The sequence below is a fragment of the Medicago truncatula genome, chromosome 1 (genome assembly GCF_003473485.1).
Source record: "Medicago truncatula cultivar Jemalong A17 chromosome 1, MtrunA17r5.0-ANR, whole genome shotgun sequence".
NCBI classification, from domain to species: domain Eukaryota; kingdom Viridiplantae; phylum Streptophyta; class Magnoliopsida; order Fabales; family Fabaceae; genus Medicago; species Medicago truncatula.
The window spans coordinates 28879164-28905315 of NC_053042.1; the positions used below are offsets into that span (position 1 = coordinate 28879164).

Here is a 26152-nt window from a genome sequence, read left to right on the forward strand (position 1 = left end):
AACTTAATGAATTATTTTTTTGAAAATCTAAATTAGATAGCATTTTCTTATATCTAAAACAAGGATCAAACATTATTTACTCTAGAACTTTTGAAATGTAGAAAATATAAGCCGACCTAATCCGGTACTTGTCCTATTGCTATTTGCAAGGCTTCATATATTTTAATTCTCGTTAAGATCAATATACAAAGACACTATAAATAACAATTCATCAAAGCAATAACACTTGCATATCATATATTAGCAACTTCTGCATTTGATTGAGATTTTAAGAAAGGAAAATACTTATTTTACACTCAAATTTTGATAAAATGACTTATTCTCGTGCAATCTACCTTGCCATTTCCATGGTTTTGCTTTCCTCAGTAGCAATGGCAGCTGATCACGTTGTGGGTGATGAAAAGGGTTGGACCGTTGATTTCAACTACACTCAATGGGCCCAAGACAAAGTTTTTCGTGTTGGTGACAACCTTGGTAAAAAAAATTGATTTGCACTACCATTATTTGCATAATGTGCTTCATATCAGATAGTTAATTAGTTAATTTTTATAATATTGTTTGCTTAGCAATATTTAAGAACATGTAAATTTCTGCATATAGAACTTGCCATTTAAAATTCAACTTTTTCTCTTTTATATCTTTTTATTTCAGTGTTCAATTATGATAATACCAAGCACAATGTCTTCAAAGTGGATGGTAAACTCTTTCAAAGCTGCACTTTTCCATCAGAAAATGAAGCACTTTCCACCGGAAAGGACGTTATTCAACTGAAAACCGAAGGAAGAAAGTGGTATGTATGTGGAAAGGCAAATCATTGCGCTGCTCGTCAAATGAAGCTTGTCATCAATGTACTAGAAGAAGGTGCACCTTCGCCTTCTTCGTCTGCTCACTCTATTGTATCATCCATCTTTGGAGTCATCATGGTAGCCACAATTGCCATTGCAACCTTCTTTTAGTTAGAGCAAGTTCACTTCTTATGCTTTGATTTAATTTATCATTCAAATAAGAGTTTCTAGTGACCATTTGGCAAGTATTGTTTTTTTTCTTTCTTTTTGCTTTTGTTAAATGAACTACATGTGATGATTATTTTGGCCAAAATAAATTTATAGTCATTTATCTTGATTTTTAGTTTACTCCTGTATTTTTATAAGTTTCAATTTTAAACCTTAGCCATTGCGAGAAATTAATTGAATGGGAGGTACCATATAGTAATTGACGAAAGGGGTAAATACGTTTCTAATATTAACTACTCAACAAGGGGAGCATACATTTAAGACACTGATATTATAAGTAAATAACGTTTTAAACAAGACTTTAATATAAGATGCGAAGTTATCATATATACCTTGAGGCTACTCCTATTTATAGTAGTGAAAAGTACATCAACGTTAAAAAAACTACGAATTAATAACATTGTATTGATATATAACATTTTCAAAACAATATATCCAACCAATATTATATAGTCATTTTTCATAAATAAAAAAAAAGATTTTTACATTCTTATAAATAATTGACAACTTATTACTATCCCATTTAAAAAAATAACAATTATTACGATAGCTCGATTTTACCCTATTTTTAATGTCATATGTTATTAACTAGTTGTTAAATAAGATTTTCTCTTTCGATTGTGTTTGAACCCTGACATCTAACTCCTAATCTCTTAGCTACAGTTGAGCTACCCAATGTCCCTAGAATTTACACATTGTCATCCCTATTTGAGGAGAGATGCCCAATTTTTATTCATATAGACTTCAACCTAGGAACTTATAGATCTGAGATCTCATCTCACTATCCTATGGTCAGTCACAACTCCTGTAACCTATCAAACCTAAACACAAACTCAAAGATGAAGTTACCTTCAAAAAACAACCAACACCTTGTTTCACAACTTCGGTGTAGTACACAAGAGTATCAAACTCAACACACAGTCCTAAACATGTATCACAAACGATACAAGTAAGGCTCACAATAAAGGTTCTAAACTTGCATCACAAACGATGTAGACTCAAAACCCTAAAAATCTAAACTTTTTAGAATGACGGCTTGAATGATCTATTAGGTCTTGAAGTCTCCCTTATATACTGAAGCAGCTTGGGCTAAATACTTTAGTTGCGCTTCAGAAAAAAGCAAATCGGTTCAGCTAATCTACAAAACAGAAATCAGAAACAAATATGGAAAGTCCTAAAATGTCGGAACATCTTTATGATCGTTCAAAACAAAAACAAATATTTCCTAAAATATAAATATTACTTTAGAAATATTCCACAACTGATTTTGTATGGATATGCGCGTTGCTTGGTCAATAAGATAAGAAAATATTGTTTCCTTAAACAATAAAGGGTGCACATACAAATAGGTATGAACACGGTCACACTGAACCGTGCCAGAATGTTGGAACATTGTATCCAACATCTTACAGAGATGCCTAAACACATGTTGGAACATTGGTTCCAACAACACAGTCAAGGATATTTATTTTAGCAATAATGCAGTCAATACAAATACCCAACATAAGAGCTAGGGGTGGAGCCATAAATTTAAATTCAGAGGGACTGAGTGCGACGAACACTTTTTTTTAGCGAACAAGGAACATAATTTGATTAAAAATAATTTTTAAATGCAAACGATATATAAGAAACCCTAAACTAATATTTTCTTATTTCTTAAAGAAATTTATAACTATGTATTTAGCATGAGAGACATTAATAAGTAAGTATAGCTATCGTACAAGTATTGTCTTAATAGTGAGGAAAAAAAAACAAAAAATAGGAAGAGAAAACAAAATAATCCTTGTAAAAAAATAGAAAAAGAATAGTGCATACGTTCTAGATTAAATGTGTTTTTAGCAAATGACAAAATTTTCAGTATAATATGAGTTCGATTCTTAAGTAGAACAATTCTTGACCAAATTTTACTTAACTCTCGGCTAAAATCTGAATCACAATGAACCATTTAGCCTAAGAATCAGAGGGTTAATACAAAAAGAGAACGTCAATTGACTAAATAGAAAAATATTTATACAAGCGTGGGAGACATGAGATTTTTATCACTAGAGAATAAAATCCATTAAGGACTGAATCATACTCTAATCCCCTATTTTTATTTTAGGTTTTAATTTGCTCATTTTTACGCATTAAAATAGTCTTTTATTTGCAAAGTTATGTCATTGTGGTTCATTCCATTTGAAATATGATGTGGACAGGACCATGTGAGATAATTTAAAATAGGGTTAATAGGTCTTTACCCCCTGTAATATAGGTCATTTCCGGTTTTTCCCCTGTAAAAATTTTTTTATTTACCCCCTGTAATTTTTTATTTATTTTTTATTTACCCCCCTAATAGGCCAAACAAAAACGTTTTTTTTTTCTTTCCAGAATTTCAACATTATGAAGTTGTTTTTGATTTTTTGTTTACTTCTGACAAGTTAAAATCATTAGATAATGCGACTTTAGAGTCTTCTTGTTGTAATTTTGAACATGCATTGAAACATAAACGAGAAATCTGATATTGATGGAAGAGAACTATATGTGGAGTTAAGGTCACTAAAAGATATCTTGCCTGATGAAGAAATGTGAGCTATTGAGACTTTAAGATTTTTTTTTTGAAAAACACAAGTTTTTTTTCTAATACAATTGTTGCATATAGAAGTTGATTGACTATTTCCGAGACAGTTACCTCCGTAGAAAGAAGTTTTTTCAAAATCAAAGTTGTTGAAGTCTTACATGCGGTCTGCCATGCTACAAGAAAGATTTAATGGCAATGATAGCAATTGAGAATGCTATGTTGGAAAATATACAATATGAAGAGTTGATTGATCAATTTGCTTCGGTAAATTTAAGAAGGAAGAATCGTCTTGAGTAGCTGGAAGGTTGATAAAGGTATTCGTCTGAACAAGTATTTTTATATTATTTATTAGAATATAGATCTTTTTTGTGTTAGTTACCATGATGATTATTTTTTATGTTTACGAATTTCATTTTCAATTTAAATAGAAGATTGCTATTTTTTTTTTTAAAAATGCATATTTATTTTATTATGGGTCTAGTTTTACTTACAGAGTCGAGCCTTCAAATTCATAGGAACGGCTTTGATGGTATCCACTAGCCACACTTGCCATTGCAACCATCTTCTAGTTAGAGACAAGTTCACTTCTTTGTTTTTTTTTTACAAGAAAGTTCACTTCTTTATATCGTTTATCTGTTATTCAAATAAGAGTTTCTAGTGACTTATTGGCTAATGTAATATTTATTTTTGAATTTTGTTGAATAAACTATGTGATGATTATTTTGTGAAAGAGGAGAAAAGCACTATATTGCTGCAGGCCGTCGGAACAAATATCTTTCTGTTCTCTTTGACTTATGCATGCTGAAGAATTTACTTGCCGTTCCAAAACCAAGGCTTTTTTTTTTTTTTTTTACAAAGAAACAAAGTTGTAAGCACATTTATTTAATTATCATTTATGGCCAAATTACTTTAAAGTTTAATTCTAGTTGAACTCACAGTACTATTTTTTTTACAGATAAATTGAGTTTTTTTTTTATAAATTGAGTTTTTGATAAATTGATTGTCTACTTACAATTAATTGTCTACTTTTTGATCAATTGAATTTTTTTTTTTCTTTTTAATCAATGTTGAGCAAAGATTCGATCCTAAGAAAAACATGTAGCATCCAATTCAGGGCCGTTTGATTAAGATATATTTAAACCATTTTCATCTTATAGTTATTTTTGTTTGTAAAATTTTCTAAAAGAAATATCATTTTGTTAAAAATGAAATAACCATGTTAGATTAGCTTTTTTTTTTTTTTTATATATATAAAAAAACACTTAACTAGAAGAGAGAAAAATGATATAGTTTATGGTGTCCATGTTTTTTCATCCATACTAATAATAAACTATTTAATATGCATAGCTTTCTACTTGAATGTTTTTTCAACCATGATTTAGGTTTCTCTTAAAAATGAATATGGATGTGGGGACTTTAAAATCAAAAAAGGGGTAAACATGGAGGATTAAATTGCTAAAAGAACTAGGGGGATCAAAATTGCACAATTTGAAAACTTACAGGACTAAAATTGCATTTAGCCTAGTTTTTTTTTTAAGAAAATCATTTTCTATAGAAGAGAGATAAAAATATAGTTTACGGGATCTATAATCAGATTAGTAAGAAGCTATTATAATTGTAGGTCTTGCTTGTTAAGGATCCAAAAATATAAACAATTGATAATTTTTATGTAGATTAAGTTGCTTTTTGTTGTTTCAATGTGTTGAATACACAAATTCTAAGATAAAATTCTAAGATAACTTTCAATGTGTCAGTGTTTCCCATAATTATAATATGCATAATTTGGTCCATGTGACCTTAACATTGCATAATATATGCAGGGGTTGGGTTTAAACCACAAACACCTCATTTTTTCACATTTAAAATGTGTGAGCTTCGGTCATTAGGCTACGTGTCTACTAGACCAAAAAACAAAGCATTTTTAAGCATGATTTACAATCTTGTTAAGATTGTCCAACAACATTCTCCAAAATATTTATATCAAAATTATTTTTATTTTAACCTATAACAAACTATCTTAGTCTTTGGAAACAAATCTATAAATAGTCTCTTAAAATTAGTACACATTAATTATTAGACTTTTTTTTTCTTTTTTCTGAAGGGCATAATTATTAGTCTTTTGTCCACAGTAACTATTACATTGGGACACATTAGGACAATAATTTTGTAAATGTAAGTACTTATTTTGGGAGAGAGTGGTTTTTTAGTCTTTCCATGGATCATGAACTATTTTAATTGTTTAACTTTTTCTGATAATTAAACTTAATGAATTATTTTTTTGAAAATCTAAATTAGATAGCATTTTCTTATATCTAAAACAAGGATCAAACATTATTTACTCTAGAACTTTTGAAATGTAGAAAATATAAGCCGACCTAATCCGGTACTTGTCCTATTGCTATTTGCAAGGCTTCATATATTTTAATTCTCGTTAAGATCAATATACAAAGACACTATAAATAACAATTCATCAAAGCAATAACACTTGCATATCATATATTAGCAACTTCTGCATTTGATTGAGATTTTAAGAAAGGAAAATACTTATTTTACACTCAAATTTTGATAAAATGACTTATTCTCGTGCAATCTACCTTGCCATTTCCATGGTTTTGCTTTCCTCAGTAGCAATGGCAGCTGATCACGTTGTGGGTGATGAAAAGGGTTGGACCGTTGATTTCAACTACACTCAATGGGCCCAAGACAAAGTTTTTCGTGTTGGTGACAACCTTGGTAAAAAAAATTGATTTGCACTACCATTATTTGCATAATGTGCTTCATATCAGATAGTTAATTAGTTAATTTTTATAATATTGTTTGCTTAGCAATATTTAAGAACATGTAAATTTCTGCATATAGAACTTGCCATTTAAAATTCAACTTTTTCTCTTTTATATCTTTTTATTTCAGTGTTCAATTATGATAATACCAAGCACAATGTCTTCAAAGTGGATGGTAAACTCTTTCAAAGCTGCACTTTTCCATCAGAAAATGAAGCACTTTCCACCGGAAAGGACGTTATTCAACTGAAAACCGAAGGAAGAAAGTGGTATGTATGTGGAAAGGCAAATCATTGCGCTGCTCGTCAAATGAAGCTTGTCATCAATGTACTAGAAGAAGGTGCACCTTCGCCTTCTTCGTCTGCTCACTCTATTGTATCATCCATCTTTGGAGTCATCATGGTAGCCACAATTGCCATTGCAACCTTCTTTTAGTTAGAGCAAGTTCACTTCTTATGCTTTGATTTAATTTATCATTCAAATAAGAGTTTCTAGTGACCATTTGGCAAGTATTGTTTTTTTTCTTTCTTTTTGCTTTTGTTAAATGAACTACATGTGATGATTATTTTGGCCAAAATAAATTTATAGTCATTTATCTTGATTTTTAGTTTACTCCTGTATTTTTGTAAGTTTCAATTTTAAACCTTAGCCATTGCGAGAATTAATTGAATGGGAGGTACCATAAAGTAATCGAAGAAAGGGTTAAATACATTTCAAATCTTTATACACAGTCTATAATTAATTCCAAATAACAATAGGTGACTAACACTACTATATTTTAAAATCCAAACCCGAGCTTAACTTTCTAATCTCGAAGTGTTGAGTTCGAATCCTTCGTGAGACATTTGTAAAATGATAATCGGTAACAGTAATACTTTATGGTACTCCCTCCGTCTCACAATATTAGTCGTTTAAGGTTTGTACACGATTATTAAGGAAATGATTAATTGTGTTGATTTCAACGGTAAAATTAATAGTATTTACTACAACACCTTTATTAATTGTAGTTAGTGGAATAGTTAAGTTGGATGAAATTCAATAAATAAAGGTATAATAGTGGGAAAAAAATAATAAATGTTGCATTAGTATTGTAAAGTGACAATTATTTTGAGAAGGAAAAAAAATGCTAAAGAGACAATAATTGTGAGACGGATGGAGTATTAATCAGGGGTTTCTTTGAAAGAAGTAACTTGAAAAGTGACATATTTAAGGATATATATATATATATATATATATATATGAGATAGGATCCATTGACACCAGGTGTCAACGGATTCGTTGACACCAAATCATAAACGTTCATTTCATTTAATCTAAAGGTCAATAATTATTCATCAAAATCTTAATGTGGACATTAAGTATTTCATATCTCCTTTCATAAAAATCCTTTTGTTTCCTAAATGGGACTTGTCTTCTTCTCAATGATATATCCTGTACCAGCATCATATTATCTTACAAAAGAATTGGTTCATGGTTGTTTAATTGTTTTATGTTTATCTGTGACATGAATCAAGCATTAGTTAGCATGTAAATTTTTTAAACATAAACCTTGAATCTGCTATTCACACATCATATGCCACAATTTAGTAACCTAACTAAAGAATCGATTCATGGTTGTTTAATTGTTTTATGTTTATCCACATGAATCAAGCATCTGTTAGCATTTAAATTTTTTCAACATAAACCTTGAATCTAAGTTTGACAAATCGTATGCCACAATTTGGGAACCTAACTTTTTCAATGATAATTTTTTCTAGTTCTACAAACTAAAATTTCAAGAATCATGAAATTTCTACCTCCAACAATGGCAAATGATGGAAACATCATGGATGATAAATGGAAGAAACGAAGAAAGAAAGAAAAAAGGTTAGAAACATAAGGCTTTAGGTAAGAATGTGAATGAGATTGATGAGAGATAATATAATAAATAGTCTTAAAAGTGAGATATAAAATATTGAATGGCCACATTAAGATTTTGCTAAAAAATTATTGACCTTTAGATTAAAAGAAATGAACGTTTAAGATTTGATGTCAACGAATCCGTTGACACCTGGTGTCAGTGGATCCTATCTCTCTCTCTCTCTCTCTATATATATATATATATATATATGGTTATGCTAGAAGCCACCCATGAAGGTGTCTTTTAGCAACCCACACCTCAAGGTGTGATTTCCACTTTTTAGTTATAACTTTGTTAAAAGACACCTTCATAAAAATTAGTTGGTGTCTTTTAACAAATGCTAATATAATAATTTGCTAAAAGACACCTTCATAAAAGGTGTTTTTTATAGTCAAATGAATGTTTATATTTAGGGACAAAGGGAGGGAGTAATAAATACTTCTATAGGTCTTGTATCGTTGGTAGAAACATGAAAGCAAAATTTAATTTCTAAAGATTATGTCCGCAAATTACTACTTCTTGACAAGTTTTAAACATTTCTAAAGCTAGCAGATAAGTGCTCATAAAATCATTTTTGCAATTCATTCCGACCTATATTTTTTTTGAATTTGGAAAAATAGAAAACATTGTTGAATTCCTTTTAATGGGGAGGTCCTGCGGTGTTATGGATCGGTTATGTATAAGTCTTGTGGTGGTGTGGGTTTCAACTTCAAGACTCTTCATGCCTTTGATTTGACTATGTTAGAAAATCAAGGCTGAAATCTCTTAAAAAATCTTGATTGGCTAATCACACGTTTGCAAACAAGGGGACTGCGACACCAGAGTTGTTTTTCTAAGTGACCATATTATCATACTATTGACATCATGTCTTCTTTTCAAAACTCTGGTGTTTACTTTACAAGCTTTAGCAAACGTAGCCTCTAGACTAGTTTAGTCCCGATACATCCTATGATATTGCAGCATGCATCCACTCCTTATTATCCAATGAAGGACTTAACTTGCTTGCTTCAACAAACAGTTTACTACAATAGCAATCATTAACAACACCTGTCGATCGAATGTCCCTGACTACCAAACACAGCAGCTCATTGAAAAAACAAAAAATCCCTGTTCCCACTTGGATATGCTTGAAATCGTATAGCAGAGTGGTCACATCCCCAGATGCTTTCGAAACTATCGTAAGCTCAAACATGTGTATGCCTTCATGCAATAAGAATCCCAAAGATAAAACAAAACGATAGAAAAAGCGGGAGTAGTTCCGGATAATAATGACATAATTTTATCAGCAGATTGTTTATGAAATGTTTACAAGCATGAATGATAATTGAATAATAAGGCAGTCCTGTCCTAACAATATCCAGTGCACCCTTGAAGTTGTTTGGGGTCAGCATCTGCATAGCAGCTTCTCCTTTTCAAAAAGGAAAAAAAAATAAAAAATGACCCACTATGCCACACTTCAAATATGGCTAATAACTTGTCCAGATACATATACTGATCGTCGAGTCTACCTACCTTGCATTTCGTGCAGTAGCAACATTTTCTGTAATAATACTCATCGCAACTTCTCTAACTTCTAAGCTAAATTCTCCACAAGCTTACGTCTACTATAACTCGTTTAAGCCTAAGAGAGAGTCGGTGATTTACTTGAAGTGTAGTAAGAACTCTCAGCTTGAAACTCAACAGCTCCTGACAACACCCTCAACATTCACAAGGCTAGCTAGCAATTACTCTATTGAAGTAGCTTCCCCTCAATACAGAGGATGATGACCATACTTTCTAACTTAATGATAACGGACAAGTCAAAATCATCTCTGATTAGGGTTAGCTACAGTCGATGGTGCTTCTGCAAGTCCCGGCGATGGAGTTTGTGGCCTCGAGAGCATTTCAAAGTCAGGATGAAGCATGTCCACTCCACTCCAATCAACATTAGCTGTTATGCTGGAGTTAAGGAATCATACATATTACTTCAAATAAGACATAAGACACATGAAGAAAAAAGAAAAAGCATTGAAGAAAAGCATTAAAACAAAAAGGATACAATCTGTTCTCCACATATCTGTTATGCTAACTTCAGCATCTGATAGAAGCCAATAATCTGCATCATTCTACAAAATTACCAAAAATATCAGCAAAGAATGCAGTACATTGCATTTCATCAAAGAATCACACTTAACCAATCATTAAATACTATAAAAACAACTGCAGGACCACATCCAAAGCGTTTAATCAATACGAAGGATTTAGACAAGTGCAGCCCAAAATCCCCAGTATGAAGTGGAGGGGGAACCCTCACAAGGCTGTGATATACTTACATCAGCATCTGAAGGGACAATCTTCATCATTCCCCCAGCAAACTCTTGCGAAACATTTAAATCAGAGTATGTCTGAGAAGAGAGCAGAGCTTGAGGTTCAAGTTCCTTTCCACTGCATTCAGCAGGTACCATTTCTGTCGCTTGTTGCTCATTAGACTCTGAACTTGAAGCAAGAGGGAAGCTTGCGGGGGGCTCAGCACCATTAATCTCTTCAAATTTCTCTTCAAATTGACTGAAAACAGTTCAAAAATTCCAAAATTAACTGGAGAATGCATTATCAAAAAGATAAACTACAAAACTAGACAAAAGTATGCATATATATATTAATTACTAATATGTAGGAGTAATTAGCATCCCCCGTAAATCATGAACAGCCAAAGTAGCTATACCTGATAAGGTAGACATCAATTGGACCCATTGTGCTCCTTAGAATGATTCTATATCTCCGCTGTAGTTCGTCAACGGCCTAATGCATATGGAAGCATTAATTTTCCATCATGTATCAGAAACACTAGTTTTACAAAGATCATGAACCTTTCATCAGTTGATTCCCTAAACTTACTTCCTCAGGATCAGGAACTTCCAAGGTGGTTCCATGCGGAGCTTTGATTGCTATCAAAGTTTCATTCTGCTACAAGAAATGCACTAGTATTAAATAAAAAGAAAAACCTCAATAACAGCATGAAAGGAGAACACAACAATGTTGATAATAACAATGGAAAAAGTTGGAGTGCAATGCAAAAAAAAGAACTCACCTGGAAGCAAGGTAGGCCCTTAATATCTTCCTCAGTCACAAAAAGGAACCTAAAAGGAATTGAAAATTGGTTTAAGTTTATCATTTATCAATAACAATATTTTTCCTTCTGGAAGGAGGACAAAGCAAAAATGAATCTAAGAACTAAATGGGAGATTACTTCTGGTTGTTTTCATCTTCGCTCAAACCTCTCAGTCTTTCTTGCATTTCCCTGTTAACAAAATGGTTCAAAAGCATTAGACAACAGTATAGTAATTGTAAATTTCTCCTTTTTGTAATGTAAAGCAAACATATAACCTTATCTGATCATCTAGTCTCTGCTCTTCCAGAGAAAGGTTATCAACTTCCGACTGCAAGACAAAGCCACAAGGCCAACAGCCAATTAACAACATGTTGCAAGGTAGCTTCTAAGTCAAAGCAACAAGGCTGACAGCATAATTCATTATGTTATAACATGCTATGCCACTAAGTCATTCTAATTAATAAAATGTATGTATTTTTGGTTTGACTGATCAGTGCATACATAATCACCTATGCATACATGTGCCTTTAACAACATGATATACATAATCTTACTAATAAACTATGAAACTCAGTTTCAAATATCCACCCTTATCAACATGCAAAAACAAAAAAAAATCAAATTTTCTCCTTATCCTTATCACAACATATTGACGCTATCCTCTTTCTTTCCCTCATATTGGAGCATGGGGATTATGTGAGATGGGCCAAGTTTTATCAAGTAACCTGATACTGATCTTCGGGTTAATGGACAAGAAACCTAGTTTGAGTTACAATATTCAACTAGTTGTGGAACATTCTCCTCTAACAAGATAATTAATCAACCGAGTGAGGACTTTATATCAAAGAACACACATAGCAGCGTTACAATGTCCACATCATGGTTCTTGCATTAATTGGCTTAAAATATGCAGAGTATGTGATCTCTGGACACGTGATAGTAAGATAGATAAGGGGCCCCGTAAGTGTCTGATAACATGAAGAATTTAAAGAAAGAGGTCCCAAATCCAGTACTAGCTTATGGTATTCTATGTTGTTAATCTCAGATAGCTGCGCAGAGTGGCTGACCCCAAAACTGGGATAGCAATAGAGCAACAGTAGCGGGATAGCCTCTATTGCATATAGGAGAAGAGGGGAGAAAAGGTGAGGTCAGAGGTATTTTAGTATTGAATTTTTGAATGAACACTGGAAGTTGGTTAAAAGAATCCTTCACATTCTACAAGGTACTGACACATATGGGCTTCTGCTGCAGTCTCATTCTCCTATGACCCGTTCACTTTGCAGGTCTTCTGTGATGCTGATTGGGCCTCAAACATTGATAACAGTCATTCTACTTCTGCGGCATGCATTTGTATTGGCTCTAACTTGATTACTTTGTGGTCCGGCATTGGACAAAGTAGATGATGTTCTGAGTAAGCCTCTGTCTACTCAATGTTTCAGTTTACTTAGAAACAATCCCAGGATACTGCCTATGCCTCAACCACCCTGAGCTTGAGGAGGTAATGTAATGAGTATGTGTCTTTTATCACTGTATTGTGAGTACTCTAGAACTCTCCATTGAGACAGAAAAGCCTTCAGCCTCAGTGAGCTAGTGGTGGTTATTCAGTTACAGTTTAATATTCAGTTTATTTTCTCTCTTCTCTCAAACTTTCTCTCTCATGTGGAGTTTCTCATGCTTCTTTCAACTCAAATCTCTACCCTTATCAATATTAGAAAACAACAGTGAAACATTATCTATATCCCTTATCACAAGATTGATGCTATCCTTCATTACTAATCCTTTTTAATATTGATAGCATCAATATAAACGTGGAACTTGACCAACAAGAGCCCGAGCCGTTAAATGTTGAGTGCAGCAAATTGACATTATGGATGGAAATGAATATACATGAGCCGTGTCACTGAGACAGACAATTGTATAACAATTAGTTCCATGTGTCAATAGGTCTCAAGAAAACATCTACATCGCTTACCTTAAGCAAAGAGATATCACCATCCACATTACCAGGCGTAGAAGATTCAATTCCTCTGCATGGCACAAGATTTAACGTAAGAATTTTGTTTAAACACATACATCTAAACTTTAAGCTAAACGATAGAAAAGCCATATATATTTTGGAAAAATTACAAAATGTGTCACATTACTTCCAATATATTCTGTTCTTGATATTCTTTTCGATGAGACCAATGCCTTCCAAAACATTAGTTATGTCATATATCCTCCTCTTTTGCACCTATAGTACAGGAGAATTTAAATTCATGTAGGATACAAAAAGAAAAGGTAACAGATATATTGGTCAAAATCATTTGTATAAAAAACGGACCTGCAAAGTTTCTGCTGCCTTATTTAAGTCAAGAATACCATCCTCAGCACGCTTGAGCAAATGGATGAACTTTTTTGTCAAGAGACCTGTGACGTTCTTGTATAAGTTTCTCATGTTTTTTCTTACAGAAATAACTACACTAATACATATCCAGAAGGTGAATGTGAAGAGCTTGTTGATTAAAATTGCTTCCAAAATTACCTAAGGAACTGTCATAACGACAGCTACCAGCAGGAGTAAGCGGGGAAGGGGAACCTGCATGTCATCAGAAACTATAAGCTGGGGTAAAACAAGAAAGAAGCAAATTACAATTTGAACATAACGTAGATAAATGGAAAGTTAATCGGGAAAATTTCTGACCAGCATTTGAGATAGGTGTTGGAGGACATGATTTGCCTTCTTTGGATGCCCTTGACTTGTTTGCCCTTCCCCCTTTTGCAGACAAAGGAGTTTTAAAGGGGCTGTTCATTGCATTGTATCCAGGGCTGTTACTTGACTTTTGCGAGTCTCCTTCACTTTCATTCATTCCATTCTTCCGCTTTATGACCTAGGATCATCATCATGTTCATAAACAATAAGATTAGCAAGAGAAAAGTGATGATCAAAGATACACACACAAGAGCATCAATATATCAGTGAAATGGAAGTGGTATATTTCAAACAACTAAGCAAAAGTAGCAATTAATCATACAGTTACAAGTTTATAACAATGCTAGCTATAAAAGTTAACAAGCAAACTAAGCAATTCAATCTCATTACATTAAGACACAAATGAAAAGAGTTCATAAGTGAGCATTACCAAGGCACTCAAAGTTTATGAACTACACATAACAAAAACCTCTATATCAGTTAACAAGAGTAAACATGCATTCAATTTCAACCAATGAACAGTAATCTTATCCGCCAAAAATCAACACATTTTTGCACATAACCACCAAGTATCTATGAAGCACTGACACAGTCACGTCGACAACGGTAATAATTTAAAAAGAAATGACATAATTGAATGTAATCACATGCGTCAGTGTCAAACACGATCGCGTGTCAAACACCAAACACGCCTTTGGTAAAAGTGTCAGTGCTGCCGAGCCAAGCATTAGACTACACCTATCAAACAAACACACACTCGCATGCACCAGTTAACAAGAATAAGCATATGTTCAAGAGCAAAATTGCAAAATGAACATACCAATGTACAACAATCGTATCCGCCGAAAATGTTTTCGACACAATTTTGCACAGAACTACCATACTAGTGAAATTTCAAAGCCTCAGAAAATCCCTCCAATTTTAATTAAACCAGTTTGAATTCAGATCCAGTGTTAGGAAATAATTTTAACATTTCAAAGTGAAATTAATAATTAATAATAATAATAACAACAAATTAACTAATAATAGAATCAAACAAAATTTCACTCCAATAAACAAAAATCAAAAGCATATAAAACACGAATCCAACTATTTCCACAAAAATAAAAAAATAAAAAATCACAAAACAAACAACACAAAAACACAAACACATAACCTTCTAATTCCGAAGAAGCAAAATTAACGAAACAAAATTACAAAGCAAAATCGAAGAACAGAAAGACTAAAACGAAGAACACACCGGAGATCTAACAATAACGGCTTCATTGACATGATCGGCGACTTTCCTAGAATCAACAGCAGCGAAAGTATGATACTCATCAGTCGGTGCAAACGGTGGCTTGGTCGAAACAAACGCCAGATGACGCTTCAAAGGCGGCCGAATCTGTGCTCCGGTCGGCATCGGCGAGCCACGGTCGGAAGGTCCAGCGTTAGCGGACATTACGGTCACGGCGGAGAATCGGAGTGGAAACGGAAATGGAAAATGATCGGAGAGAAATTGGGGGGGAAGTAGGGTTTTAGAGAGAGAAAGTGGGGTTTAGAGAGAGAAGAGAGAAGAGAGAAGAGAATGAAGGAGGGAAGAAGGGAGGGAATTTTGTTTCGGATAGATGTGGAGGGAAGAAACTTAATAATAACTACGTGACTACATGAGTTAGTGTATGGGTGAGTGTGTGTGTGTGTGACCAAATAAGACAAAATTAAAAACAAAATATTATTATTTTCTTTCTTTGGATTATTTGTTAATGTGAACTAAAATGAATCAATGATTTCTTTCTTTCTTTTTTTTTCATTTTTTATTTTTAGATTATTTCTATTTATACGTTTATTATTTTATTTTTTTAATATAATTTCTTATTCGTTATTAGTAACAATGAATTCCGCATAATGTACAGCACAATATTATTTTTAATCTTCGTTATTTAGCTATATGGTTTCACACGAGGAATAGTTGGGTAAAGTATTTTGATAGAGTTTATTGGTGCATACGTAAATGTAAAGAGGATTACTCGAAATATATGAGATGAACCATAAACATCTTTTTATAGTTTGTGATTGTAAACTCTCATTTGATAGAAAAGTTAATGTAGTTGATGCACCTTCAAATCAACATATATGGCTACATTTTTTTAGTAGCATATGGCTAACTTTTATGACTTTGATGAGATACCTTATATTTCATGATCAGATTATTATTGATATAAAGTAGTTTTTTCTTTTTCAAGGCGTTCTCTTTTTTATATTCTTTTTATTTGTAAATTTATTATTTTCTTCATCATTTCATCTTTAATAGATCTGTTGAATTCACGACACAAATATTTGAAGGTTATTTTTTATATTCGTTATTTAATCATTATTAGTGTGATTATTAAAGGTAGATGGTTTTACATGACAAGTAGTCGTATAAAATGTTTTGATAGAGTTTACTAAGTGGAATTAAATGTAGATGTTTTCGGTAACAAATGAGAGGATTCGTCAAAATATGGGATCATTGTCTGAAAATATGAACATCTTTTATCATTTACGTTTGTCAACTCTTATTCGGTAGAAAAGTCAATGTAGTTCATCGCATCACACCTTAGAAGCAAACATATATGAATAGTTTTTATGATTATGATCATTTTTTAAAGAGAGCAACTCCAATGCATGTTCTACACTATGTTCTTAAGACACAAGAACAGAGAATTTTGTTCTAGGTATTGGAGGAGAATGATATGGAAATACAGGTTGGAGAACTGTTCTCCTAGAGGAACAAGTTCTTGCACTATTGTGTTAGAGAAAACAAAAGCAAGGAGAGAGAAGAGGAAAGGAAATGAATATATAATATGTGAAGTTCATGGTGGACCTCATATAAAACAAACTAAGAAAAAAAAAACTAAGAACTAAGAACTTGAATACATTGCAGTCAAAATGATGAAAATTCTTGAATTCTATGTGGTAATTATTGGCCCAAAAAAATTACCTTAAGAACATCAATATTTTTCTACCACCGGAGATGCTTATGATTTTTATAATTATTTTTTTATATTTATAAATGCATTATTGTTTTTATCTTTTTGGTTAAGTGTTATTTGATTTATTGGTAGTAGTGGTAATAGATGCGTGCAATACACATAATGATACTTTTGAACGTCTTCACATAAGGAACACTCGGTGTAAGGGAATTTGATGAAATACCATAGATGTATATCCGGATTTAATTATTAATGATATATGGTGTGACATTTCGTTTTCCAAAAAATATTTTATTGAATAAAAAACAATAGAACTTTTTTTATTACATGATTTTTTTTTAAAACAAACATACATAAAAAATTATATGGTGTAGTATTACCTTTTTAAATAAATGTTTTACTATTCACTACCACTATTTTAGAGTTGTGCATGTTAAAAAAGTAAATGTCTTGATGGTAATTTAATGCTTGTAAATTTGTAATGTGTGTACATTGTTGTTGCAAATCTTATTATTGTCAGCTAATTTTAAGATTTTTTTTTTACAAAAGATATTGGTGTAAATTGTTGGTTTTTGTTTTCGAAAGAAACAAAGTTTAAGTGATGAAATGCTATAATCCTTTTGCTAAAAAAAAATTCATCACAATCTTTTTATTCTTATTCGATAATTTGATAATAGTATTACATTGTGCAACCGACAAAAGTTGGATCCAACAAAGATGTTAGACTCTCACAATATGATGAAACAATGTTCAAATTTTGGCTTAGAAAAGAACTCATATTTTGTGTCCGATACGCATGATTACATCTAGTGGAGGGAATCTATAGAAAAATAACAGGCAAAAATTACTCAACATGTGTTTTATCTTATTCATTTGTGATACTTAAGTCTTTTATCTTATTTTTTCTTCCGGTTTAGGTCATTTATTTTTTAAAAAATACACAAGGTTATCCATATTTCTATTTTTTATCCAAAATCGTTGACATGGAGGCCGAGTCATTATTTAATTAACATTTTTTAAAAAAACTAAATAACATGAAAACAACAAAGAAAAAATAAATAATTTCATCTTCTTCTTCTTTATACTCTTTCTTTTTTAGGGTTCTTCAAATTCAAAATAATCCACTTTCCATTTATTCAAAAAAAAAAAAAAAATCCACTATCTTCATCATCTTCTTCCAAACCCATAATTATAGAGGTGAATATGTCATAGTAATATATCTCACAAAAATGTCATAGTAATATACATTTTTGATACAACAACTTTTCCTTACTTCAGGAATCAAGATTGCCACACCTCTCTAGCATAGCCGCACACGTAGAAATAAATGCAAGGCAGTTTCTTCCCCAATATAACAATTAATACACCCCAAAGGTTCATTAGGAGCTGGTACCCTCTGCCTTCTTAAGTTAATTCTAGTAGGGACACGATCTAGTAACACCTTTTAAGAGAGTGTGATAACCTTCAAAGGAGCCGAACTCTTTCATAAGTATGGAAATACTTTTTTCTCAAAAGGTTGTACTTCATTTGTGGTAAGAAGTTTCTCTTCCAACAATAAATAGGCCCAACTCAACGAGAAAACTCAATTATCTTCTGGCTTCCACCACCATGCACCTATCAACATCCTCTCTCACTACCCATGAATCAACCACTTCCACCAAAAGACCCAATAAATCATCCTCCCATACAAATAATCTACGTCTCCACAACCACTTCCACACCCACATATTTCCCTCTCTCACCCTCAACTCCCTCACCTTCACATCCTTATCAGTTGCAATTGAAAATAAGCGGGGAAATTGCAAACACAAGGGGGCACCACCCACCCAACCATCTTTCCAAAAACTAGTTGTCTCACCACTACACTCCTTCCATGATACCTTGTTCTGGAATTGGCGCGGTTCTAAGTCACGAAGGTCATCATGTAACCTTCTTCATTCTGATCATGAATCCCTAACATTTGAACTCTCAACAAAAGATCAATCACATACATGCGGCTTGGAGTGAGTTTTTACATCCTTATCCATTCTTACTTAAACATAAGGTGTAAGTTCAAAATGTTTTTGCAGATGCTATTAGTAAGCGTTGTACCCTACTTACCACTATTAAAAGAGTAATTGGATTTGAGATAGTAAATGAGTTATATATAGATGATCCAGATTTTAAAAGGTGTTGGAATGTCACTGGCTTACAATATACTCTCAAGACTACTACAAACATAAGGAATTTTTGTTCAAGGAAAAGCCCTATCTATTTCTTAGTCCTCACTACGAGAAGCAATTGTTTGGGAAACCCGCGATGGAGGTTTAACAAGTCATTTGTACGGGATAAAACTGTGGCTTTTGTGAAAGGAAATTTATGTTAGCCAAGACTTGAAAGAGATGTCTATTGACATATTTAAAGATGTCGAGTCTGCTACTTGGCCAAGGAGAAAAGCCAAAAGACTGGTTTTTATATGCCACTCCCCGTTCTAGAAGCATCTTGGGAAAATGTTAGCATGGATTTTTTACTTGGATTGCCTCAGACTCAACGCCATACAAATTATGCGATGGTAATTATGGATAGATTTTAAAAAATGGCTCATTCCCATGTCAGAAGACTAATGATGTTATTCAAGTTGCTAGCTTATATTTTAAGGAAATTGTTTGTCTTCATGGAATTAAAAAAAAACTATCACTTCTTACAGGGATTCTTAAGTCATTTTTGGAGAACACTGTGGAGGAAGATGGGCACCAAGCTTCCATTTAGTAGTGCTAGTCAAAAACCAAACAAATGGACAAACCGAAGTTGTTAACAAGAGTTTGGAAAACCTACTTCGAAGCCTTAGTGGAGCACATGAACCCTTAAGCTGAATCATTTGGTTTGAAGAGTATTTTTTTAGGGGATTATAAATTTATGTTTATGATTAACCATTTTTAATTTTAAGAATATTATAACAATATATATTTGTAGCATTCCTATAGGCCTTGTATACAACCGTAATGAAAATCAAAATGCTGAAAAGTAATGAGAATGGAAGAAATAAAATGTCAACATAAGTGGTTATGTGATTTTATGTCAACTATGATGACTTGCATGAGGTAAATGATGTTGTAAGTGAGGATAACTTATGCATACTAGGGGTGGTGCATTTAAGAGGTTCTATGCCTCTTCGGGTTGAAGTGAACTCTCTCTTGGTGAAAAGTCAACAACATTGATGGTTTGAACGCTTTATCCATTTTTCTATTAAATTAATACAAAAGATTTATCCATTTCCTATTAATTTTCCACTCTCATAACTCTCTTATCGTCCTCCCTTTAAATTTTTCGAACAAAACCGAAGGCTTTACAAAGATATTCGTATTTATATTTTTTTTAAAGGGAATTCAATCTCCGAATCTGCATGGCTAAAGTCTATCCTTTCACGACTAGACCAAACATTAATTATAGAGAAGCATGAAGACACGTTAGTTTTGCCTGCAAGTGCAAAATTTTACCACTTGATGTATGTTTACTATCATGACGAGTATGCCAAAATCACCGTGATATTGTTAAAGATACACATAACTTTTAACGTAATTTTGATATAACTACCGTGATACCATTAGTAGTTTTGGTGGTCCTTGTCTTATTGCTTGCTATTCCGTGACCGTGTGTTGTCATTTCTCAATTCTCAATCTCAACTCAACCAACTTAGTTTGCTTCACCACATTTTTTTTTATCTTACCCCACAAAACCCAAACCATTTCATTTCAACCTCATAGCACTTCCCATCATCATCCCAAACCATGGCATGCTCAGCTACTACTACCTCTGCTTCTTCTCTCTTCTCATCTCTAAACCCTAAATCCTCACTTTTCTCTCCCAAATTACCCTCTTCTTCTACTCTCTCTATCCCCAATTCTCTTCCTAAACCATTCTCTCTCCCTTCACTTTCCTTCACTCGCCCCTCGCTTCATCATTCTTCTCGCCGTAGTAGCTTTCTTGTTAAAGCCTCTGTAAGCATTCCCCCAATTTTGTTTTTGAAATTTTCTGCATTGTTGAAAATGTTACTGTTGTTTATTGCTGTGTGTGTTTTTTCTGTATCTTAATTATGTTAATTAAACATTAATTGATTATTGGGTTTGTTGATAATTAGATATGCTAGTTGGTTGTGAAATTTGTTTTAATTTGAGTATTTCAGCAACACTGCTTTAGTGCATTTCAGTATTTTTAAGCTTAAAGTATTGAAATTTGTATAATATTTTATTTTTGTTGACAATTACAATATTTCTAGTTCGTGTTGTATTTTTAGGATTTTTACATTTAATCTCTGAATTTTAGCATAAGCTTGGATTGACTTATATGAGCTTATTCACCTGTATTATGCATGTGGATAAGCTCATATAAGGCCCCCTAAATTGACAGGCTGTATTAGCATTTGTCAGTCTGTTTGGGAGAGCTTATGAAAACAACTTATGACTTTCTATAGTAAGATATTTTAAGCTTGTTTTTATAAGCTCTCCAGGATAGCTTATGAAAACAACTTATAGCTTATATGAAAACAAGTTGACTTCATTTTGACCTACAATGCTTTATTGCATTTGGGTATTTTTAAGCATAAAGTATTAGAATGTCTACAATATTTCTAGTTCATATGCATTTTTCGGTTTTTTGTCTTTAATCACTAAATCTTAGGGTCTGCTTGGATTGACTTATTTGAGCGCTGTTTTCATCTTATTTCCAAATTCAATAAGATCTCCAAGATAGCTTATGAAAACAACTTATAGCTTATATGAAAACAATTTGACTTTATTTTACCGTCTGTTATAGAAAACAGTTTGACTATACATAAGCAAGTTGTTTATCCAAATTATGGCCTTGCTCTGAGCTAGAATGTTCAATGCATTTGGGTGTTTTTAAGTTTTAAGCATAAAGTATTGAAAATTTGAAATTTCTTCAATATTTCTAGTTCATGTGCGTTTTTGAGAATTTTTCTTTAAAATGACCAAATCTTAGTCTTTAAACTTCTTGTTTGACCTCACAGAGTGAGCTTCCATTGGTTGGAAATGCAGCACCTGATTTTGAAGCAGAGGCTGTTTTTGATCAAGAGTTTATCAACGTACGTGGCCACCAACCAAAGCAAATAAGAATACTGATTCTTACTAGATTGAATATTTTCTTTGCATTTTTATTATGTGGTTATTTTCGAGTAATTGCTGTTGGAAACTTTCATGTTTGATTGACTAAATCATTTTCATTCCAGGTCAAACTCTCTGACTACATTGGGAAGAAGTATGTTATCCTCTTTTTCTACCCATTGGACTTCACCTTTGTTTGCCCAACAGGTTGGTTAGTCAGGTCGATCTAGTCGTGCTTTTAAATTTCTTTCTTTAACTTCCTAATGATAATGTGTGATACTTGACTGCAGAAATCACTGCTTTCAGTGACCGACATGCAGAGTTTGAGGCAATAAATACCGAGATTTTGGGTGTTTCAGTGGACAGTGTGGTACGTTGTGTGTCAATGTTTGTCTGCATAATTTCATGTTATACTTCATTATGACATACCTGCTTTCTGTCTATACCGAGATTTTGGGTGTTTCAGTGGACAGTGGTACATTGGCTTAGACTGTTTCTTTTATCATTACTGTTGACCTAGTTAATGTTGTGTGTCAATGTGTGTGTGTATGCATAAGTTCATGTTATATTTCATTATGACATACCTGCTTTGTGTCTATTAGTTAGCAAGAAAAATGAATCAACTGCAAAGGATTACAGGGCATTTTAAAGATTCCATACTGTTTAAGGATTTATTTTGTAGAGATAAACTAGTTCTTACTATAAGGTTAACAGTTCATACATGTCGTATTTTCACGTCTCTGAATAATTGCTGAATTGAATAAGAGTATTGTCAGAGGGAATTACTTCATAAATAAAGGAAAATGAAAAAATGTGAATGAACATTTGTTCAAACATAAATAATTGAAATATATCTTGTTAATCTACATATGTAATGAGATACATAGCATTTGTATACCAATGCACACAGTCTTTACATAGACTGCAAGGATACGCTCAGGGGCGGAGCCACCCCCCAGCTAGCCTGGGCTAATGCCCAGGCTCAGCTCCAACTTTCTTTGTAGCAAGCCCTACCATTACTAGAATTTTTAGCTTTTCCTGCGGATTTTTGTGTAAATTCCGCAAGAAATGTATTTCCTGCAGATTTTGCCAAGGATTTAGGTTCTGCAGGAAAGATATATCCGTAGGAAATGTGAATTTATCTGCAGGAAATGTGAAATTATTCGTAGGAAGGAAGTAACGTTTTGCGATAAATTTTTTGCCCAGGCTCTATAAAATTCCTGGCTCCGCCACTGGATACGCTCACATGCTGAGTGCTGACACATACCCTTGAAAAACAAGGCTTGTTGTCTTAGTATCTGATAGGTTCTTTATGTTCTTATGTATGTGGTATAACCTATGTAACAGAAATTCCAGCATCTGTTTCTTTTTTTTATTAGTGACGCCGTTGTTTCTATCGTGCAGTTCTCGCATCTTGCATGGGTTCAAACAGATAGAAAGTCAGGCGGCCTTGGTGACTTGAATTATCCTCTGGTTTCCGATGTCACCAAATCCATATCAAAATCTTACGGTGTTCTCATTCCTGATCAGGTATGTCCTAACATATTAAAATAGTGTAACTTATGTATGGCTGGATTGTAGTAAAGCAACAGCCGTCTAGATTTTCTGTTGTATCATCTCTCCCTAAACGAACTTATCAAGGGTATGCCATATCTACGGGGAATGCTCTCCCATTTGTAGAATTTCCCGAGTTATCGGACTTGCTATCTAATCAAAGCAAGTTTTTATTTGACTTTTTAAGGAATTGAACTAGGACATTGCTTTTCCTTCCCCAACACTTGTCCTTTACGCTCATATTTCAATGTTGTTTTGGAATGAAATTTACGATGCTTAATAGCATTAACCAGTCAAAAGTTGGCATCTAAACTATTGTCTTCCATTCCACTATTTTGGACTTGTGTCATAATGTGCCTAAAAATTCCCAATGTTGCAGGGAATTGCATTGAGAGGATTGTTCATTATTGACAAGGAAGGGATTATTCAGCACTCTACCATCAACAACTTGGGAATTGGTAGAAGTGTTGATGAGACAAAGAGAACACTACAGGTGATTATACAACTAATTAGAACCACATCAAGATTGAACAATATCTATTTAGAATATCACATTTTTATTTGTTCGCTTCTATATCCGTTCTATCGTGTACATAACTTCATTGTTCCCTTGATGTGCATTTGTTTTGCAGGCCTTGCAGTATGTGCAGGAGAACCCAGATGAAGTTTGCCCTGCTGGATGGAAGCCTGGGGAGAAGTCCATGAAACCAGACCCAAAACTTAGCAAAGATTACTTTGCTGCGGTGTAACGTGAATGCCAGTTAAGAGTAGCCATGTGCATCTGTATCAATTTGTGAGTTATAAAAGAGTATCATGTAATATTAGTCCTCAAATTTAAAACCTCAAGGTGGTAATAATTGCACACTGGTGTTTTGGATTTTGTATTGTACTATGTATTTATAATAATTTGCAATTTCTTTTGATTATGGTGCCTGCATGATCATATTTGGGTGTGATGTATACCTTTTTGCCACTACTAGAGTTCCAGATCGCTATCAATCCTGTGCTAAATGGGATAGAATTGGAAATTATCACTTTGGTAATATGAAATTTAGAAACTAAATGCAGACTGAAAATTAAGTTTTGCACACAAAAAAATTAAGTTTGAACATTAATAAAAGCAGAGTGTATAATCTCTCGAACTTTACATGTGTGTTTAAGTATAGAACTTGAATTATTTTTGGGCAAACAACCATTTTGGTTCGTAAATTTGTGAGATGTTGTCAATATCTGAGTGTATTAAAATTGCAAAAACATGCCTAGTGTTTCTTTTATTGGTAATTTTATGGACTAATTTGATGATGAAAAACACATTTGAGGACTAAATTGACTACCTAAAAATATATTTGATGAGCAAAATGACTAATAAAAAAGATACTTGTAGATGTGTTTGTAATTTTGATACAATAAAAAACCAATGTGAGAATGAGTTACATCGGAAACCAAAATAGTTGTTAACTCAATTATTTTTTGTAGAATTTCTTGTTGCTGAGTTTGGTGTTCGAATAGTTTGTCCATTTTGTTGTTTATCCCTAGCAATTTTGACAAAATGATACTCACTCCTTTCAAAATGAGGGTAACTTTAACTAAAAAATTGTTTAAAAATGAATGTAATTATCACTTTTTAATGTAGTATTCATTTTTTTTCTTCCAATGGTATCGCTAATTATTACTATGCACACTATTCTCAAGTATCAAATTCTACTTTAATTTATAATGATGGGAGATGCACCAATAGAATAGTTAACAAGGTTATTTTACTCAAAGTGACGTGTCTTTAGACAACATTATTATATTTTTTTAATATGTGTATAAAAACGTTAAACGACGCTCATTTTAAAATGGAGGGAGTAATTCTTTTACCATCAATTGTGACAGAGTATCATCCAACTTTAGCTTAACCATAGATGAATATAGATATTGCTATCCTAGAGAGAGCTTTGCCCGTACTCTTTTGGAAATGATACTATAGCTTGAATGAGCAATGCTAGAGGCACTCTCTTTTCAACACTTCCTTCAACACTCATTCTCTTATTGGATGAAACCATTGTATTACCTACTATTTTGAATGGAACCCATTTCTAAAGTGTGAGACCACTATAATTTAAGCCAATAAAAAAATGAGTGTTGGAGAGAGTGTTGCTAGCACTACTCTAGCTTGAATAGAAAGAGACATGACACAACCGAGTCAGGGTCCCAAGGAAGCAATTGGACCAACATAAGCACACCTTAGGCTATAAGACTGAGACAATTTCTTATCCCATTCTACTAACTTCTCGCGTAGCTTACGACATTTCTGATTATATAATTTGAAAGGTATAAAAACACCTTCCAACACCCTACATTTTTTCAGATTTCATAATCTGAATCAGGTATGAAGGGTGGGAAAAGAAACTGTATAAGCCTAAATCTGAAACTGGGCTCAACCAGAACAGGCCTCAAAGGAAAAAGAAAGCTCCCGCTTGTAATTTGGATTTCATTAGGAAGACAAAGAATTTCTGAAATTCACCCCCTCTCA

General features: G+C 33.0%; 4 protein-coding genes across 5 annotated transcripts; 3 read left to right on the forward strand and 1 right to left on the reverse strand.

Moving 5' to 3' along the window:
* Positions 1-245: 245 nt before the first annotated feature.
* On the forward strand, positions 246-1133 carry LOC11422287 (blue copper protein 1a-like). The gene is made up of 2 exons (XM_003592406.4): positions 246-474; positions 652-1133. The coding sequence occupies exons 1-2, from the start codon at positions 312-314 to the stop codon at positions 954-956; spliced, it is 468 nt and encodes a 155-aa protein (XP_003592454.2). The 5' UTR covers positions 246-311; the 3' UTR covers positions 957-1133.
* A 4941-nt stretch (positions 1134-6074) lies between these two features.
* Positions 6075-6962, forward strand: LOC11419342 (blue copper protein 1a-like). The gene is made up of 2 exons (XM_003592405.4): positions 6075-6303; positions 6481-6962. Exons 1-2 carry the CDS (start codon positions 6141-6143, stop codon positions 6783-6785), a joined length of 468 nt encoding a protein of 155 aa, XP_003592453.1. The 5' UTR covers positions 6075-6140; the 3' UTR covers positions 6786-6962.
* Positions 6963-9503: 2541 nt separating this feature from the next.
* LOC11409018 (transcription factor E2FA) lies at positions 9504-15661 on the reverse strand. 2 transcript variants are annotated; one of them, XM_024777508.2, is made up of 14 exons: positions 15271-15661; positions 14022-14208; positions 13863-13916; positions 13662-13747; positions 13483-13571; positions 13311-13365; positions 11614-11666; positions 11477-11527; positions 11318-11366; positions 11125-11193; positions 10952-11028; positions 10563-10794; positions 10289-10355; positions 9504-10180 (listed from the first exon to the last, which is right to left on the reverse strand). In XM_024777508.2, the coding sequence occupies exons 1-14, from the start codon at positions 15469-15471 to the stop codon at positions 10056-10058; spliced, it is 1395 nt and encodes a 464-aa protein (XP_024633276.1). In that variant the 5' UTR covers positions 15472-15661; the 3' UTR covers positions 9504-10055. The 2 variants fall into 2 exon arrangements, with proteins under 2 accessions (XP_024633276.1, XP_003592452.2); XM_003592404.4 differs by having other exon boundaries at positions 11125-11190; positions 15271-15660.
* A 4965-nt stretch (positions 15662-20626) lies between these two features.
* LOC11420246 (2-Cys peroxiredoxin BAS1, chloroplastic) lies at positions 20627-24560 on the forward strand. Its single transcript, XM_003592403.3, has 7 exons — positions 20627-20958; positions 21987-22061; positions 22206-22287; positions 22371-22450; positions 23485-23610; positions 24014-24127; positions 24267-24560. The coding sequence occupies exons 1-7, from the start codon at positions 20749-20751 to the stop codon at positions 24381-24383; spliced, it is 804 nt and encodes a 267-aa protein (XP_003592451.2). The 5' UTR covers positions 20627-20748; the 3' UTR covers positions 24384-24560.
* The last annotated feature ends 1592 nt before the right edge of the window (positions 24561-26152 follow it).

Coding starts and splice junctions, on each gene's coding strand:
- LOC11409018 (XM_024777508.2), bottom strand. CDS start 15,471: ATGTCCGCTAACGCTGGACCTTCCGACCGTGGCTCGCCGATGCCGACC. Junction 11,194..11,317: donor AGGGCCTACCTTGCTTCCAG/GTGAGTTCTTTT, acceptor CATTTCTTGTAG/CAGAATGAAACTTTGATAGC. Junction 10,795..10,951: donor ATTGATGTCTACCTTATCAG/GTATAGCTACTT, acceptor AACTGTTTTCAG/TCAATTTGAAGAGAAATTTG.
- LOC11420246 (XM_003592403.3), top strand. CDS start 20,749: ATGGCATGCTCAGCTACTACTACCTCTGCTTCTTCTCTCTTCTCATCT. Junction 20,959..21,986: donor GCTTTCTTGTTAAAGCCTCT/GTAAGCATTCCC, acceptor TTGACCTCACAG/AGTGAGCTTCCATTGGTTGG. Junction 22,451..23,484: donor GTGTTTCAGTGGACAGTGTG/GTACGTTGTGTG, acceptor TCTATCGTGCAG/TTCTCGCATCTTGCATGGGT.
- LOC11419342 (XM_003592405.4), top strand. CDS start 6,141: ATGACTTATTCTCGTGCAATCTACCTTGCCATTTCCATGGTTTTGCTT. Junction 6,304..6,480: donor TCGTGTTGGTGACAACCTTG/GTAAAAAAAATT, acceptor TTTTTATTTCAG/TGTTCAATTATGATAATACC.
- LOC11422287 (XM_003592406.4), top strand. CDS start 312: ATGACTTATTCTCGTGCAATCTACCTTGCCATTTCCATGGTTTTGCTT. Junction 475..651: donor TCGTGTTGGTGACAACCTTG/GTAAAAAAAATT, acceptor TTTTTATTTCAG/TGTTCAATTATGATAATACC.